Source organism: Acomys minous (genome assembly GCF_964271855.1).
Source record: "Acomys minous genome assembly, chromosome: 4".
Classification (NCBI taxonomy): Eukaryota; Metazoa; Chordata; class Mammalia; order Rodentia; family Muridae; genus Acomys; species Acomys minous.
In genome coordinates this window covers 28,680,133-28,699,282 of record NC_140486.1, presented here as the reverse complement: position 1 = coordinate 28,699,282, position 19,150 = coordinate 28,680,133, and the positions used below count along the sequence as shown (strand labels likewise).

Here is a 19,150-nt window from a genome sequence, read left to right as displayed (position 1 = left end):
TCTTCTGTGAAATTTGGTAAGAAGCGCCTAGTCATCAGTCCTATGAATGCATTTCTGTCACCCCACTTCTGTCTTCTCTCCTCCTGACAACCCTATTAAACTTGTAAGAACTAGGAGGGCCTCACATGTTTCCTTAGCATTTTTTATGCTTTTAGTATAAATTAATATAATTATAATAATAAATTCATTCATTAAGATTCAATATTCCCACATGGTTTATTTTCAGGTTAACTGGAATATTTTCCATATAATCTTTTTTGTGCTTAAGCCCATCAAACATATTTATTTATTTCACATTGTATATTTTCAATGGAAAAAAATGGATTTCCACTGGGTCCACCTCTGTCTTCCTATAACCTCTCATACACACATTTCTTTTACCCCACTGAAAATATTTATAATGCCAGTTTAAAGTGTGAAAGCTGCAAGCATGTCTCATCTCAGATTTTTATGGTTTCATTTTTCCTTTGTAAAATATCATGTTTTACAAGCTCTTCACAGATAACTAATATCTAATTGTGTGGGTAGGTTGTGTCTAGCTGTTCTGATGTAAGTTGAAATCTTACAGGAATGTGGTCATGAGTAGCAGGTTACGTAATCTCTATAGCTGTGATCAGATTACAATCGTAGCATTAAACAGAGGCCATATGACCCCAAGGCATGAAATACATGATGGGTGATAACTTCTAGGAAAAAAAAAATCATGCTGACCCTGTTGTCCTGACTCGATTTCTGTTATATTCCACAAAAGAATAGCATGTTCAGTTTTGTTTTGTTTTTTTCTTTTTAGTACTTCTTTTTCTTATCTGTTAAGCTAATTAGATTTAAACTAGAAGCTTTGTGTTGTCTACTGCGAGTCGGGTTTCTCCTGTCTTATGTAGTATCTGTAGTATGTTCTCTGTATTCATTAGGCCCAGTGTCAGTAGCAGACAGAGCCTTTCAGTGCCTTTCCCTCTAGGGTTAGGCCTTCAGTGGTAGCAGCTTTGGCCACCCAGATTCTGCATCTACCTTATCTCTCTGCGTGCGTTATCTCTCACCATCGTTCCAGCCACCTGGTACCAGGCTATGACCATGAGCATCTGTCTGGTTAAAACTATAAAGAGACCTAACTTGCTTTGTACCAATTCCTTCAGGTTTGTGTTCACTCTCCAGAGCACTGGGACCTGGCTTTTGCTTTCAGGAAATCCATCTTTGCTTTCCTCCTCCTCCTCCTTTTCCTTCTTCTTTTTTATATTTTAACTCCAAATGTTCTCTTTTGCAAAAATAAATATGTGCTGCTTCTTGTTAGTCTTTGCATTATGGTTTCACTCATTATAGCAGCTCCACTAATTTCTTCCTTCTCACTGGCTGACTTCACCCTGGCTGATGTATTCAGCCAGAGAGTCCTTTGCAGTTACTGCTTTATTAATTGCCTTTGCTTGGCCTGTGTTTTCCCTCTAAAGCCTAACATACATCTGTCTCTAGTAATCCTGAAACACAGGAAGAGTGGAAATGGTGAAGGAGGAAACAGCAAACTTACCTCATTGACAGAGGCGACAACTGTCTGTTAATAGGAAACACTTCCAGGATGCAAGTAAGGTGCATCCCCAGTACTGCTTGCCACTAGAAGAAGGAAGCGTTACAGTTGAAGACAAGCATCTATTGACCATTGCCTTCTGTTGTCTGCTTACTTAGGTTTCCCCTCATTTTCTTGGGCTTTCTATATGGCATGGCTTCCTAGTCAGGTAGGATTTGAGATATTCCAGTTTCCTCTGGAAGAAACATGACATAGAAGTGTCTTCTGTGCACATTTTTTTGGTCATAAACCAATGTGTGTTTGTTTGAATAGGTTTTGAAGAAGGAAACTTTTCCTTAAGTCAGTGATTTAGGTTGACAGGTATTCGGGGGCTGGGTGTATACTTAGGTTTTGGTTTTGCTTGAATCCCGAAGCTTGTCGTGTTCTTACATTGGTTCTGAGGGTTTTCTTTGCTGTGTGTTCTGTTTCTTGAAAGAAAACTATCACTGTTAATTTAGGGTTTTTAGTATAGACGTTTCTCAAATTTTAAGGATCATAAACCGTCACCGTTAATTAAGCGTTTTTAGTATAGACATTTCTCAGATTTTAAGGATCATATGCTGAGATTTTAGCAAAGTAATGTGCTGGCCAGCAAAAAAGACTCATCTGGTAAAGGAGCTTGCTACCAAGCATGACAGGGTGAGCTCAATCCCCAGTACCCACCCATGGAAGGGGAGAATTAACTGCACATGCATGTAGGTGCCCCGCCTCATACAAATAAGCACAGAACATTTTTAACAAAATAAAAATAAGTCATAGAACAAATTTTAACATGTTTTATGTGAATATATAGAACACGGATTTTAAAGAAATGTCTGGGCTTGAATACCATATTCAATTCCCTAATATTAAAACTTAAGAAAAAAAACACTTGATCATTGTGCACCATGTTTTTTTATTGATTGCTCTATTCAGCCTGTATTTAAATCTAAACTTGAAACACAGCAATCACTTCTTAAAATTCTAGTTTAATATTGCTATCTATTATATGATGTACTCAGAAGTATGGCCTCACATTCCCTTTTGTAGAGAGTTTGTGTGAACTGAAAGACCAAGTTCTTAAAATAATTCACTTGGAGACCAGAAATGTTTTTCATAGGAAGATAAGCAATCAATTTTAACTTTTCTGGTGATAGTAAACTAACATACTCAGTGAATGAAAAGATTTTTTTAAACACTGTACCACACATTGCCTATATTTGCAATAATGTGTTGAGCTGGTGAGATTATATTTTAGAGGAAAAGCCATTTAAAAGCAAGGAGTTACATGACTAAGATTGAATTACTACTTTGATGCATATGACTTCAGATAATTTATTTTGACAAAAGTTTGAAAACCTTTTAGTGGAACCATTTGCTACAAACAAAGATAAGTTTATAGTATTTATCACAGAGAGTTAACTTCCAGTTTAAATGTGTAACACAATGTATGTGTGTACACCTGTGAAAAGCCTATTTGAAATAAATACCCAGAATTATATGTGTTGGAGAAGACATTTTGTCATTCTGAAACATTAAACCATGAATATTGCTCAGCTGTGTATCTGTGTTCAGATGTTGAATGCAAACTGTTTGAGGCATTAAAATTCTTTTAAATGAAGAAACTGAGAGTTCTTTCACCAAGTTTAAAAATGTGGTTTGTTACTGTGTAACCTAGAGAATGCTTTGTTAATGTCCTACCTTACCTTACTCCTTAGAAGATGTGGGGTATGACACAACACACTGGACACATTGCACTTTTAAAGGTTAAAACAGTCATCTCCACCGTTTCTTCAGTTGCTTCGGGAGAGGTCAGCTTGGAGCGAACTGGCTTTCTTCAGAAGACTGAGACTATAGGTTACTTAACATAGACCTCCAGACCTGCAGAACACAGAGTACCCCAGAGATCCCCCCTCTGCATGATTGATTACACCCAGTTATGCTTATCTTGAAAAGCTGCCAACTTCACTGTTTATGTTCTCAGTGCTGTGAGTGGGAATTGATTAGAACACCTGCTGTTTTGAAGAGCTAACTGCTGACAGTTGAAGGTCAGAATTTGGACCACCCACCGCGCATGGCTCTGCCGTGACAGTGTAGAAGAATTGCCCTTTAGTTGACTGAAGAATCTAGGCAATTTTTGTTTTGATACAAAAGAACTTTATAGAATGGAAGTAAAGCCATCCTTTGCTGGGAGCACAGCTTTGGACTCTAATTTTTTTTAAAAAAAGTCTTAAGAAAGAACACGAGAAGGTAAAATATTTAGGAACTAAAATTATAAAGCCTGAGATATAGTCCCTTATATGTAAATGAATCTGCAAAAATCATCTAGGGGTTTTCAAGAACCTATAACATCCCAAAGATTATTCAGATTCATTCAAGTAAAAGTGAAATTTTGGGAAAGAGATCTGCCCAAATGTTTGGGTAAACCATAATCAAAATAAAGTAAAACATATTTGCATAAAATATTTTTATGTGAGGAATTTTTTTTCACAGAAGAAAAAATAAACAACTTATACCTCCCTCATGGTATACTAAAAGCTTAGGAAATTACAAACAGTTCATAAGTTTGTATCCTAAACACAGCAAACACATTTTAGGAGTTATGAAGAATTAGCATTAGAATCATAATAAATTTGTTGGAAGTATTAGCTTAAATATGTCTTCCAGTATGTTCAGTGGTTCCAATGATACGCTAACCTTAGTCTGGGGTAATGTCGTGTGCTCGGTACACAACCTTCAGAGTGAGCCCCTGCAAACAGTGTTCTATTTATCAGCCTTCTAGCGACAGGCTCAGTGATGTCATTGTTCCTTCTTACATGGCATCTTTAGTCCTGTCTGGTTCTTCCCCAACTCCTTTATCAAAGACATAAATTACATGTACACGGGCAGCCTACAGTCTATATTGTCTTCCTCATCTGCTTCTTCATTCTTTTTCTTTACCAATCCTTTCCATTCAGATGCTTCCAAATGAATTGTGAAGATTTTTTCCCTATGTCTGCAAAGAATCGAATTGCATTTACATTGTGATGGTTTGTAGATTGCTTATTAAGGCCACTGTTTTCACAGTATTAATCCAACCAATCCATGAGCTGAAAGGTATTTCCAGACTGTTAACTTTGGGACATAATAGGAAAGTTGAGAATTGGAAGGGAGGAAAATGAGTTCCCCCTCTAGGTCGCTGTGCACCAGAGGGAAGGTCTGTGTGTTTTTCTGGAGAGAGGCCTATGTATTCTTAATGAACAGATCATGAGTCACGCAATACAAATGGACTTAAAGATAGAAAAGAAAATCAGGCTGACCAGTAGGTAACAGAGAGAGGGAGAAGAGGGTGGCATCTGGGATGCAGCTGTATCTCCACTGGCCTTGGAAAGAGGAATTGAAATCCTGTTACTTAGTAGAAAACAGACGGGATGGGTGTCTGTAGGTAGAACTAATCCCAACTGTTCGATAGTGGGAAGATAAGAGGTAATCTCGTTTTCTTCAGGTTCTTCAGCCTTTTAAAGTTTTCAGTCGCTTCCCCTGATACTCTTCCTCCTCCCAACTTCTTTAGAATTATTTTATTCACACCATATCCAGCTATATAATATTGATGTTTTAAAAATTATTTTTAACTTTTCACTGGAAATTTTGCATTTCCAAGGTCTGAAATCTATTCATACCTAAGTAAGATGACTGATAATGATCTTGGCAGATATCTACATAGAGCTGTGTGGGACAAGCCTGTGTGTGGTAACTGTGAGGTATAAGCATGGAGGGAGGCATACACATGCAGAGGTGGTAGGAAAGGGGGCGCTGAATGAGGGACACAAAGAGAAGCACGTAAGGGCTGGAACTAGGGCCCAGTAGTAGGGTGCCCACCTAGGATGCTCAAGGCCTTGGGTCACAAGACAAAAATAGAAAGGTAAAAACAAAAATGTTTATTCTTTCAACCTGGTTCCTAGCAAGGCATAATTTTTTTTAAACTTAAGTTTTTCTGTTATTAGTTACATAATTTTACATCTATCTGTGAGTTATCGAAAGATTTTTTTAAGACTTAAATAAATTTACTAAACAGAATCTCTACAGTTATATATAAACGTTTCTATCCCTATAGGCAACCTATATTTCATATAATTAAATTTATATTAATATAAATTTATAGGCATTTATAATTAATATAATTAAAATATATAAGGCATTTTCTCACTCAAATACATTTTTACTGCATCAGAATAACTGAGCATACTAACATGAACTCAGTGCTATGGCCCATTCTTCTTCTGATATTGTGCCCTATTTGCAGCATGTTATCTGCACTGGTCTGTGGTGCAGAGTGGAAGGTGAAGCAGAGTGCAAGACCAAGCTTGACCCACCCATGGACGGGACTGACTGTGACCCTGGCAAGGTGAGTTGCTCGGACTTCCCTGAGGAAGCAGGAATATTTCATGCAACGGGAACCTTGCATTTCCTCCTGACAGCTGCGTACACATCCATCTTAGTGTCAACACATAATTTCAGTATGCTGAAATGCTAATAGTTCATCTATCTTTAATTGTAATTTATGTTTATTCATATGTACGTTTTGTTAAAATAGCAATATATTCATATCAATTTTATTAATATTGATTATTATAGTTCACAGACAAGTATAAAGTGAACCCATGTCTTGTATTAGTTAAATATTCATAAATAACATAAACACAGATAATTGCATCATGACAAAGTTTCCCAGAAAACTGGTTTATGATTTTTTTTTCTCAAGAGTTCAGCTATCACAGAGACTGATGAATAAATTCTTTTTTGTTGCTGTTGTTATATTAGTCTGGTTTTGGCACCAGGGTTATACTAGCTTCATAGGATGAATTCGGACGTGATTCTTCCCTTTCCACTATATGAACTAATTTAAGGATGTTGATATTAGTTCTTCTTTGACCGTCTGGTAGAGTACTACATTGCAACCATCTGGAACTGGATTTTTGTTGTTGTTGTTGTTGCTGTTGTTTCTTTGTTTTTTCTTGTTGTTGCTGTTTTGGTTTTTTGTTTGTTTGGGGGGAGATTATTTTAATTATTCACTTTATCTTGATTTGACTTTGGTAGGTCATACATACCTAGAAATTCATCTATTTCTTGTAGACTTTCCACATCAGATATTTAACACCCGTACCCCTTAAATTATTTCACAAAATAAAATAAACTAGGTGTCACAGCTGCTCAAATAAAAAACCTGGAGAGGTCTCATATTAATGACATAATGTCACACCTAAAGCCTTGGAACAGTGTGTCAGAGAATCAGATATCCCATAATACCTTCGTAGGTTCCAGAAAAGTATAGGCCACTTGTAGATGTGACTATATGTATATGCCATGTTATTTTTTCACCAATAGGAAGTAATTTGAAAACGTTATAAAGAGTTAACTCTTGAGGCCCCATCCCTTGGTGAGGTGTTATTGACAGTGGACTGTGGGAGGAGACTCATCTTTTCGTGAAGATATGGCCACGTGGATGTTTGGCATGGATGGTCCCACACCAATGGGAAAGAAAGACAGGAAGAACAAAGGGGCGGAGAAGTGAGAACATGGAGCTGAGAGGGAGAGATATGGGGGAGCTGGAGGAGGCAAGTAGGAGGTGGACGTGAGCGTATTTCATTGTATCTCTGTATTAAATTCTCAAAAAATATATTCTTAACCATTTGTAAGGGAAATTGATGGATAAGATTTAGGAAACAATGAATTGATATAAGCACAGGTTTCTATGTTTTTTTTTAATTAAAAGAGAAAAAAACCCTATACATTGTTTAGATTGGAACTTTTGAAGCAGTTAGAAATGTTTTATCACTTAATTCAAGATTGGCCTCCTGGGGACACCTGTGTAAAATATCAGTCACTTGTTTATAGACTGGGTCAGATATTTTTCTATGAGATTACATATAGAATGAAGATGGAGGTCAGTCTTATCTTCTCTCAATTATATACAGAGATAGAACGATGCATGTTTATCAGGAGGGTCTCATGACATTAATCAGAGTGATTTATTGCTTGAATCGTAAAACTCTGGAAGGGCCATCATTTTCATCATCCTGGGTACACTACTGCAGAGTCACAAAGGGATGCCTGCGCCTCCAGCCGGAGCCTTCCAACGCCACACAAGTCACTTGACTTACTTAGTGCTTCGTTTTTATAATCAGAGTTCTAAATAGTTTCACATTTTCTTCACATACTGTTAAGAATAATTTACAGCCTTAAGATCCATGAAGTAAATTTGTTCTCTCAGCCAAAGCCTATATATCACTCTGCAAAGGTAAAATGTTTTCCTTCCCTGTGGCCATACTAATGACATTCTTCTGCAGGTTCTCAACGCTTTGCATATGCAAATGCGTAAGTAGAAGTCCAGTTTCTTGGCCCCTGTGAGATCTGTCAATACCCACTGACCCAGATATGAAGTCATCATCCACAAAACTTCCAAAATTGTTGCGTTTCTCCTAATGTTTAAATACCTTTGGTAGCATATAAGCTCACACCAAAGCTCTTGGCTTCGCATGTGGTGCAACACAAAAACTAAGTTGGGAGATTTTTCAAGTGTGTTGTGCCACCGTGTTGAGATTTAACTGGTACGAGTGAACTCCCACTAAGGGTTTGTTGGTGAGTCTGAAAGGGACCGTACACAATTCTGTTAGACAAATGATTTTGTAGGTGGACATTTATCTACTTTTTACATAGCATTTTTACAAGGTTATAGAAGCAACCTTTTTCTTTTTTTACACTATCACTATTGTACCCTGTCTATTGCCTTTTGATTAACAATATAAAAAAATTATGAGTTAATAAAGTATTTAGTATGAAACAGGAAGTAGGTGGGTTTTCTGTTATTCATCGCATTTGCTCAGAATGTAAAGGGAAGAAAGGAGGCTCACACAGCAACTTGGAATTACACTACCTTGAATTCCTTACAATCTAATCATTTACCTTCCTGCATTAAGAAACTTGAGCTTGCTAGGGTCATTGACTACTGGAAACAATGAGGACTTCCACACCCTGACAGTTGCCGGGCATGTGTGCAGAGCTCCTGTCTGCCCTGCCTGTCTCCCCGTTTCCGCAGTGTGTGCAGAGAATGAGCCTAGAGGATGGTCCTGCTGCCTTGACATCTTCATTCTTTGCCAGTTCTGTTCTCCCAACCCCCCTAGGCAGGGTCTCATAAACACTTGGCAGCATAGCAATACAGCCAGACATTGGCCACATCTTGCCACAGGAATGATCCCTAGTATATAGTCTATTCATGTTTTTACCAACCAAACTGTGTTGGAAGATAATAGAACTTTTGACTATTTAAACCATGTGTAGTATTTATTTCTTGGGGTTAAAAGGGAACAAACGTGAGGTGCAAAGTATGGTGCTACCAAATTTATGGAGCGTGTTACTAGGAACGCTTTATGTAGTAATTTATTGTGTAATAATTTAAACAAAATTAACACTTTCCATAACTAGGAAACAATACTATGCACAAGATGCAGAAGCAGGTCTCTCCTCTTTGATGTAGAGACAAACCTTTGCCATCATGTGTCCGTTTCTTAAAATACCACTGGTTTGTGTGTGCATGCTGGCTTGCATATCCGTTTCCATTTTTCCTCATGTGGCAGATGTGATCTACTTTAAATTATATGCAGGCTGAGTCCTAGTGCTTTCCAGAAGACTTCTAGTCTTCTAAGAATTCTCGCCCAGCCTGTGAGTGCCAGCTTGCTGCCAAACGGGCAAGGATCTGTGATGTGCACCCGGGGAAAAGTAAACACCCTTTAAGCAGGCCAAACAGTGTGACCAACTCAATTTTAACAGTTTTTGTTCTGGGATTTTTTTTCCATGACTGCCATAACGTTACTGAGTGCTTAAACCTAGTATGCAATATAAAAGTTTCTACACAGATCACATTTTCCTGTTTTCACTTTTTATTTTTCTTTTGTTTTCTTTTTCAGAATGCAACATCCCATAAAACTGTAGTTTATTTATTAACAAACCGACAATAGTGGCATACCCTACCTTGCTTTTCAAGATGAAACTTAAAGCATATTAAATCTAAAAGAGATTGAACTGAAAATTCGACATTACAAAAATATACAGGAAGTCATTAATTATGATTATATCATCAGTTCTTAGTCTGTGGATTGCCTTCACAGAGGTTGCTTAAGACCATTGGAAAACAGATATTTATTTACATTGCGACTCATAACAGTGGCATAATTACAGTTATGAAGTAGCAAATAAAATAATCTTAGGGTTGGAGGGATCTTCACAGCATAAGGGACTGTATTAAAGGGTCACAGCATTAGGAAGGTTGAGAACCACTGACTTATATGTACATCAATTGTATGTATGCTAAATGATACAGTGTTGTTTTCTAAATGGTTTCCTCTAAAGATAGTGAAAAAAAAAATCCTGAGAAGTAGTTTTAAATCAAGACATTAAAATCTGAATGAATGAAGCTTTTCTTTATGAAAACCCACTCGCAGCATTGTTGTAAATGATAGCTTTAATAAGCTTTTCTGGCTACTGTGGTTAACCACTAAGAAACCCCCTTTTTTTTTTTTTTTTGCCCTGTGCTCTGTGCTGCACTCAACCTCTGCAAAACTGTCTTCATGCTGAATAGGATTCTCTTGCACCTTGGACATGAGCAAGATGAGACTCGGAACATTTCTGTACTTTCTTCAAAAATCCTTTTGGTCTCGTGTTGTCCATTGGTGCAGCCAGCCCTCCAGGGCCATAAGGATCAACTTTCCCAGCTTTGCTATTTTATAATCACTGATCTAAATGGGCCCGATATTATAACGTATTATTTCATGGTCTGATGTTGTGGCCCTGTACCTGTTTCCCATGGCCATCATCAGAAACTGTGGTACTCTTATCTAAATATCCAATCATTCCTCAATAGCCATAGAAATGACCACCCTTGTCTACCTGTCCTCTCATCCTTCAAAAGCCAAAGAGGTAACCCCTCTCTTGGCTACTGGCTTAGCCATGAAAAACACGCATACATTACAAAATAAACACAAAGACCACATGTCTCCCATCATTCTCATGGTAACACGTGCCAGAAAAAGGTATTAAATTAGGCACAGACTTTGAAATTGAAATGCAGAATTCCATGATCCAGTTGCTCGAGTCCTTCAAGCACAGCTGACTTTCAGATGAAAGTTTGCTATAAGGTCTCCGTGGGAACTCGGTCTGCTGAAATGTCTACGTCAGCCTAGTTGCAGACGGATAATTATTACTGTTCGTTCATACTTACACATGGGTGCATTGGAATCTTTTTTGGGGGGGAGTTTGTTTCTTTGTTTCCATCTTCTAATTCATTTCACAGAATGTGTTAGCTTTTCTATTCTGCTTCTTGCAACCTTAGGTGCCCCCTCTACCATTTCAACTCTTTCTCCCTCACAACGCTGGGTTTTCTGAACTGTAGCCAATCTCCGAGCACTGTTTTCATGCTGTGACTGTTAATGGCACCAGAACCATGAGAGTGGGTCTTGGTATCTCAAGGGCTAGCTAACTTTTGCCTTTTGCAGTCTTCATATGTGATACTTGGGCTGCCACAGACCTAACTGACTTGCATTAATTCCAGTGACTGTATAGACCAGTGAATGATTTTCAGTTGTGCCCTGATTTGTTCACCTAAGACATGACTTTTGGAATAGTGGTGCAAGGCTGGAGAATGCACCCGCAGGACCCCTGCACCCGAGCACTTGGCCGGAGAGTGGAGCACATGGAGTTCCTGTAGTCGGACTTGCAGTTCTGGGGTCAGCAGTCGAGAGCGCAAGTGTCCTGGGTAAAGTCACAGCTCCTGGTTTGGGGGAGGGCACTTTTGAGACAAAGTTTTTTTTTTAACCACCTATAAATCATAAAGTTCAACAAAAGAAACTGTTATAACTGTACTACTGCCTCAGATTGCTTACATAAAATAAAAGCTCTCCTTTGAGAAGAAAACGATGATCAGGCTTTGTAAAAATGAATAATGAAATCTACAAAGGGAGAGTGGGATATTACTTTCTCACATACACTGGTGCCTCACCTTTGACCATGTCCCCTGGAGGGGGAGACCTGGTGGCACTCAGAGGAAGGACAGCAGGTTACAAAGAAGAGACTTGATACCCTATGAGCATATACAGGGGGAGGTAATCCCCCTCAGGAACGGTCATAGGGGAGGGGAATAAGGGGAAAATGGGAGGGAGGGAAGAATAGGAGGATACAAGGGATGGGATAACCATTGAGATGTAACAAGAATAAATTAATAAAGGAGAAAAAAATAAAAAATAAAAGTATATTAAAAAAGAATAAAACAATCTAATACACACACACAAAAAAGAAATCTACAAAGGGAGGCTGCTCAGGAGGAAGTCAAAGGAAATAGGCTTAAATGACCAGGATGTGTGTTAGAGTCAAGTAAACAGTCAAAGGGACACAAGAGGATGATGAGACTTCAAAAAGGCAAATGATGAGAGCCGTGTTAGTGATGACAACCCATGCTAGGCCGTGTGCAGCTGTGGAGAGCGGAGTTAGCGATGACAACCCATGCTAGGCCGTGTGCAGCTGAGGGGAGCAGAGTTAGCTATGACACCCCATGCTAGGCCCGTGTGCAGCTGAGGGGAGCAGAGTTAGTGATGACAACCCCATGCTAGGCTGTGTGCAGCTGAGGAGAGTGGAGTTAGTGATGACACCCCATGCTAGGCCCGTGTGCAGCTGAGGGGAGTGGAGTTAGCAATGACAACCCCATGCTAGGCCCGTGTGCAGCTGAGGAGAGTGGAGTTAGCGATGACAACCCCATGCTAGGCCCGTGTGCAGCTGAGGAGAGTGGAGTTAGTGATGACACCCCATGCTAGGCCCGTGTGCAGCTGAGGAGAGCGGAGTTAGTGATGACACCCCATGGTAGGCCCGTGTGCAGCTGAGGAGAGCGGAGTTAGTGATGACACCCCATGGTAGGCCCGTGTGCAGCTGAGGAGAGCGGAGTTAGTGATGACACCCCATGCTAGGCCCGTGTGCAGCTGAGGAGAGCGGAGTTAGTGATGACACCCCATGCTAGGCCCGTGTGCAGCTGAGGAGAGTGGAGTTAGTGATGACACCCCATGCTAGGCCCGTGTGCAGCTGAAGGGAGCGGAGTTAGCAATGACACCCCATGCTAGGCCCGTGCGTAGCTGAGGCTCATTACCTTGTGCGGTGCCACACTCCACCTATAGAGAGCAAGAGGTTCTACTCGGTTTGTTTTTGTGGACTTTGGGACACAGTTCAGTTATATGTAGTTGAAGAGCTTCTGAATTTACTGAAAATATGTGCTTAGAAGGCCTCAGAACCAAGTGACACGTGGGAAAGTCAGCCTTCACACCCTATGCTGAGTTCTGCCCTTGAACTGTGTCTTCTGTTTTGTCTAAAACCAGTTCTACCATTCACGGATTTTTGAAAGATAATTTGAGCAGCGAAAAAAAAAATGTTTCTCTTTTAAAATAGCAAGCGTCTGGAGGCCCTAGTGGCCTCAGTCTTGTAGTAGTATGTCCTTGCTTGAAAAGAAACATTTGAGTAGAAAATGATATTTTATAAAAATGATGGTTTTCACTTTGAAACGTTGGTACTTGTGGGGAAAAGGTGAAATTTATTATCTGTACTCTTTTTCTAGGCTAGGTTCTGAAGCAAGGGATTGTAATGGCCCCAGAAAACAATACAGAATATGTGAGAATCCACCTTGTCCTGCAGGTTTGCCTGGATTCAGAGACTGGCAATGTCAGGCCTATAGTGTTAGAACCTCGTACCCAAAGCGTGCACTTCAGTGGCAAGCTGTCTTCGATGAAGGTATGGCCACCAGCCGAGCGCAAAGTGTTTCATAGTACCTGGGTTATTTCACAAATCACCTTGTAGTCTTTTGTAGACTTTCATTGTTTTCTGACTTCATTGGCATATAAGAACCACTAAGAACTAAATGTGTATATTTTAATATTGTTGTTGGCAATGATAATATAGCTATTGGAATAACTAAAATAAAATATAATGAATACATGTGCTGGTAAATATGAGAAGATAGTGGATAGATGTAACATCACTGGTAAAAATATAAATTGGTACAGCCACTCTGGAGAGTTGCTTGGACGTCTCTAAAATAGTTAAACCTGCAATGAGCAATACAGAATTTGAATGCTTGAGCAGTGGAATACTATTCAACCAGGACTCAATGGATTTCAGTGTGCCATGCCAAATAAGAACTGCCAGCCACAGAAGGCCATGTGTTGCATTGTGATTCATTTAAATAACAGTTTAAAGTGGTAAAAAAAAAAAATACAGAAAGGAAAATAAATAATGGTGCCAGGGACTAGGGGTAGTAGTAGTGAGAAGTGTGGCAAGAGGCACACTCACGGACTGATGGCTTACTCAACGTCTTATCTGTGGCAGTGGTACATACACCCACAGACGGGATAAAATGACACAGACTTGCCCACAGTTACCACTGCACTCAGATCTTACGATATATTTAACTAAAGCTGCCAAGGTGTAGCCTTGGAGGATCTGAGCTGAGAAGTACAAGAGTCATTTCCAAACTATAAGCTGAAGTAAGTCTTTATTTTTTTTTTGAAGTAAATCTTCAATTGCTTTAAAATTAGGACATCAAGAACATTATTATGCTGTAGTGTTAGTTTAGAAAGGTAACGCTTCCATGGTGAGTGGATGTGGCTCATGTGGCAGTGGACAGAAGCGGGTCCTCTTGGCCTCTCTGGTGCCTCATGCTGCCAGAATTACCTTTACTTTTTCTCATTGTCAAGATGGGCTGTGATTTCTCGTATTTCCTTAAGTAGGTTTGATAGCGTACACTCCACTGGCTCAGGGTTGCTTTAACCCAGCTTAAGCACATAAGCATGCAAAAGAAGAAAAGCAAAAAACACACACAACTACCAACAACAAAACAGTAACACAGATATATATATATATATATCAGTTTATATATATATGTAAAATTATGTATAATAAAATACATAGTAGAGGCAATATATTACATATAATATATAAACAGACTGTATATATAAAATATATAGACACATCATTTTCATGAGTTTATATATACAAATAACTCATCAATTTGTGTTTTCAGCCAGATTTTATCTTTGAGCTTCATATTTATGTCTGCAGTGGGTTCCTTGATGTTGCTACATAGACGCCTCGAGCTGACCCCCTCTTCTTCTCCATCTGCACTGGCTCCTGTATTGAGAGACCCATCTCAATGAGCACAGTACGGCCTCGGCTGCACAGTTTAGCATCCCAAGTTTTAAGGATTTTTGTAGCCTCCTTAAACTTCTTCCTACCTCACATCCACTATTCCTTTCTGCAGTCCCCAGTAGAAGAAGCAAGGCAAGTTCCATGCCATCCTCAGGTACATATGATCAGTTGTTTTCAAGCCCTCAGACCAGGGAGTTTCTTAACATTGTACCTTTTAGTTCTCAGGCCTTAATCTTACCCCCTGTTTATTAACCTCGAACCCCTGTGTTTTGGGGATGAGAAACTCAATTCATGCTAATTCCCTTAGGACAAAAGAATTCCCTTGTCTATCCAAATTGTCTAAACATGCCTTCTAAGCATCCCACAGCATTGTGCAGTATCACACTTTGGTGCATCCTGGCTCTCTCTATTGTCTCTTCTGAGCATAGTATCTTTATTGCATAAATTTGTACATATTTTCAATATCTCCTAATTATAAACGTTGAGTCAATATGACGATTCGTATTATAAAAATCTCATCATTTGAAGGACAATCCTGGCATCATCTTCTAACTGGCTGGGGGGGGGGGCGGTTAACAAAGGTACATTTATTTGAGAACAACTTGCTCGTGTGAGTAAGGGAGCAGAACAGGTTTCCTTCAGAGCAAAGGGGAATCAGTTGAAATGGGCAGCAGCGCAATTCTGGTAGAAGTCCTGAAGAAGCTGGCTGGGCAGGCAGAAGCCTGGTGACCTTAATTTGACCCCTACATGTTGGAAGGTGGGAAAGACTCGGAAACGTTGCTCTCCACCTTGCGTACACATGCACGCATGCCCACCCACACCCCACATACATGCACGCACACCCTTAGTAAATAAAAATATTTAAAATAAGTCATAAAGAACGAAAGAAAGCTTGACTTTTAAAGACATGATCAGTAGGTTATACTAGTTACACAATTAATAGGTAAATAAGATTAAATTTACTTTTAAATGGTTCATAAAACAGAATATTGTACATTGTTATATGGTTCCATGCATAATTTCACAACATCTATCCAGTGGTCAAATTAAACATACTCATCTCCTTGAACACTTATCAATTCTTTAGGCTAAAACTGTGAAGTGTTGTTCTCCTGCCTCAGGAATTGTGTGTTTCGTTGTGCTGTCACCGAGCTGTCACACAGTCAGACTGTGAACAGCAGCACACCAGAACTCCTCACCTGTACACCCTGTCTCTGTCTCCCCAGACTCTACTAGTCACCTTTCCATATGCCATGTCTTTGAGATCAACTTTTATACTCAAGTATGAGTGAGGTCACGTGACATTTACTGTTCTTGCCAGCATTATGTCGCATTGCAAGATAATTTCAAACTCTATCCGTTTTATTGCAAATGACAGATTTTTATTTTTTAGCATTATGCAACATATTATCTGAATCCATAAGGTCATTGATACATACTTAATTTATTTCCATTTATTCATCATTGTAAATACTGCTGCGTTGAGTGGGAGAGTGGGCCTCCCTTTTTCACACTGACTTGGTTTCCTTCGACGGCGTGTTCAGCAGTGGGCTTGCTGGATCACATGGAGCTCATTTAATTTTTTACTAAACATCCTTATGACACACCCCCAACAAAGTGTAAAACTTCTTTTTTCCACATTAGTTTCATACTTGCTGTCTTCAGGTGATTTTGATAATAGTCCTTCTTACTAGAGTGAGGCGATAGATCATTGTGGTTTTGAACTGCATGTTTTTAATCACCTTGCAAAATGGGTAAATTTATTTCATCAGTTTGTTTGATAAGTAAAATACACAAAAATAAGTATCCTTCATACCATACATACTGTGGAAGAAAATGAAGTATATGGGTTCAGGAATCTAAGTTATTTATAATTCATGATACCTTATAATGTAGTGACTACATCTGTTATTTTTTATGATATGTAACTATAGAAAGATAGGTGGATATAGGATCTCATTGAAGTAGCAAACATTCCTCATTATAAAGAGAAGAAATTTGCAGCTTTAGTGTTCATGTCTCTACACCCACACTGAATGCTGAAGGTCGGCTGTGATTCATGTGCAATGTGCATCTCAGAGTGAGCTAGTCTTTAAATCAAGTCATAGCATCTGCATGCCAAGTACTGGCATGTTTCAGGGATCACCTTGGTGTCACAGTCTCCAGGGTATTATCTAGGAAGAAAGATAGGGATCAAAGATTTATGATAGCTATAAAGTTAACTTATGGGAATTGTATTGACAATATGTTACAAAAGGAAAAATAAAAAGTTTTTTTTCATCAAACTTCTTGTTTGGAATATGAGTGGAATTTTCATGAGGACTAATTCCTTTCAACTCATGTATCTGGTTTGTTTCTGTCTTCAATGAAAATTCTAGAAGGAGAATTACATATGCTACTTTTAAAGTGTTGCAGTTATAGCAGCTGTTTTAAGTCCAAAGATCTGACACAGTAAGCAGTCATTGAATAAGCATACTGTACTTTGAGGTGTGAGAGCACACTGAAATGCTTTATTGCAGCTTCTAATGGCATCTTAAAGGAAAATTTTAAAACCATGCATACTAAAGGCCAGTTTCCAACTCCCCAAAATTGTTCAGAGCAGCATTCAGAGGCCACATGTGAAAACTGTTTGAAATGTTCAGTTTTGAAGGCTCATTTAGCGGTCTGTCTTCTCTTTGCAAAGTGATACCCTGTTCCATGCCTCTGGCTGTTATTTGGTATTTATAGAATCCCTTCAGCACACGTGGACCTTTACTGAAGACATAAGAGCAGCGTCGGGGACTGTAAACTATTTTTCATCCTCTTTATACAGGTTTCATAAGCAGTAAAGAGCCAACTGGTGTCAAGCCAGGAGAGTAGTACTGTAGAACGGAGGTTCTTCTGAAGTTTCAGATTTGATTATCTGGACTATTAGTGGCACCAAATAGTAGAGATCCTCTATAAAAAGCTTCAAAATAGAAACACTTTTAAAAAAATGATGCCATTTTTGATTCTAAGAGGCGAGTAGTTGAAAGCCAACCCTCCTGCTTCATGCTCAGTGGCCACTGAGGAAGAGTGCCAGCAGCTCAGGAATGCCTCGCCCTGAGCCAGTGGCTCCCACACTCAACATCAGGCATATTGACATGATTTCTGAGTAAGCAGTGAAAGACTGCAATTCCTCACCCCACATCAGCAGCTGGGACTCCTGACCGAAGTTCTTATGCAGCCTTTTGTTTCTGAAAACACAGAGAATCTGGTGACAGTTGTTTTTCCTGCTTTATTAATTTTTTATTTGAGGATGTGTGTAGAACATTAAATATTAGCATACTAAAATTTATAAGTGAGAGACATCAAAAAACCATTATGTATCAATGTTAATCAGTGCTTAAGTGAGTAGAATATTGATGCATGACTACAATAAGGAATCTATCCTTTCAAAAGATACGGACAAAAATTGGGATTGCCACATATATTTCAGGAGAATGATCGTTTTGTTTTCTGTACTTTTGTGCCAGAAAAATAGTAAATATATGTATCAACATTTGAGGCCATTTTTATTAATGTAAAAATTAATATACACTGATGTTGAATTGCTCAAATGACATTGACTTGTTTTTATAACTCAGTAATCATTATAGAAAAATAGAGCTTGGAAATGAAAGACATTGATGAATCAAACTTCTTCTTTTATTCACCTGTATGTAGAAAAACCATGTGCCTTGTTTTGCTCTCTCGTTGGGAAAGAACAGCCTGTTCTTCTGTCAGAAAAGGTGATGGATGGAACATCTTGTGGCTATCAGGGATTGGATATATGTGCAAATGGCAGGTGCCAGGTAAGATATTCGTGAAGGTAGACTCCGTGCTGAAGTGATGCTATGGGTCCACTGGGAAGCTTCTGACATGGTGAAAAGCCTTGGGCCAAGATTCAGGAGGCTCAGATGACTAGGATCTTGAGTAAGACACATTTAACCTGAAATGTCATGTCTCTGCTTGTATAAAGAGGAATGTAAACAGGAAGACCCACAAGTCCCATTATCCTCTGAAAGAAGCAGTGATGTTAAGATACAGTCACAGAGAGATACCATTCTAAAAACTGGAACACTTATATGTCAGAAGATTCCAGACCAAAGATCAGACACTCCACTTTTCCAGTTCTCTGTCCTATCCTGAGGCAGGAGTCACAAGACATTAAAAATCAGTCCTACTCACCAGATTCAAATATTTACCAACATGCTAGAATTCACCACTTTCCAAATGCATCCTCTACTGTTAATAGTGGTCACTGTATTTGGCTTGCACATAAAATGTTCATTTGCATGAACTTGTGTGTTCTTTTTCATCCGTCTTTAAAAGCAGATTTAATGTCAAATGAGCATGATTGGCATGTTGCAAAGATCAAAAGGAGCCCGTAATAGTTCTATGGGG

At 39.0% G+C, this 19,150-nt stretch overlaps 1 protein-coding gene across 1 annotated transcript in view; it reads left to right on the top strand.

Annotated features, from left to right (window-relative positions):
• ADAMTS19 (ADAM metallopeptidase with thrombospondin type 1 motif 19) overlaps positions 1-19,150 on the top strand; it is a 197,219-nt gene that overhangs the window by 96,836 nt on the left and 81,233 nt on the right. The window contains exons 11-14 of the mRNA XM_084780852.1: positions 5,817-5,918; positions 11,191-11,321; positions 13,161-13,333; positions 18,431-18,558. Of these exons, the coding sequence (XP_084636978.1) occupies positions 5,817-5,918; positions 11,191-11,321; positions 13,161-13,333; positions 18,431-18,558 (534 nt within the window). The remainder of the gene's footprint in view (positions 1-5,816; positions 5,919-11,190; positions 11,322-13,160; positions 13,334-18,430; positions 18,559-19,150) is intronic.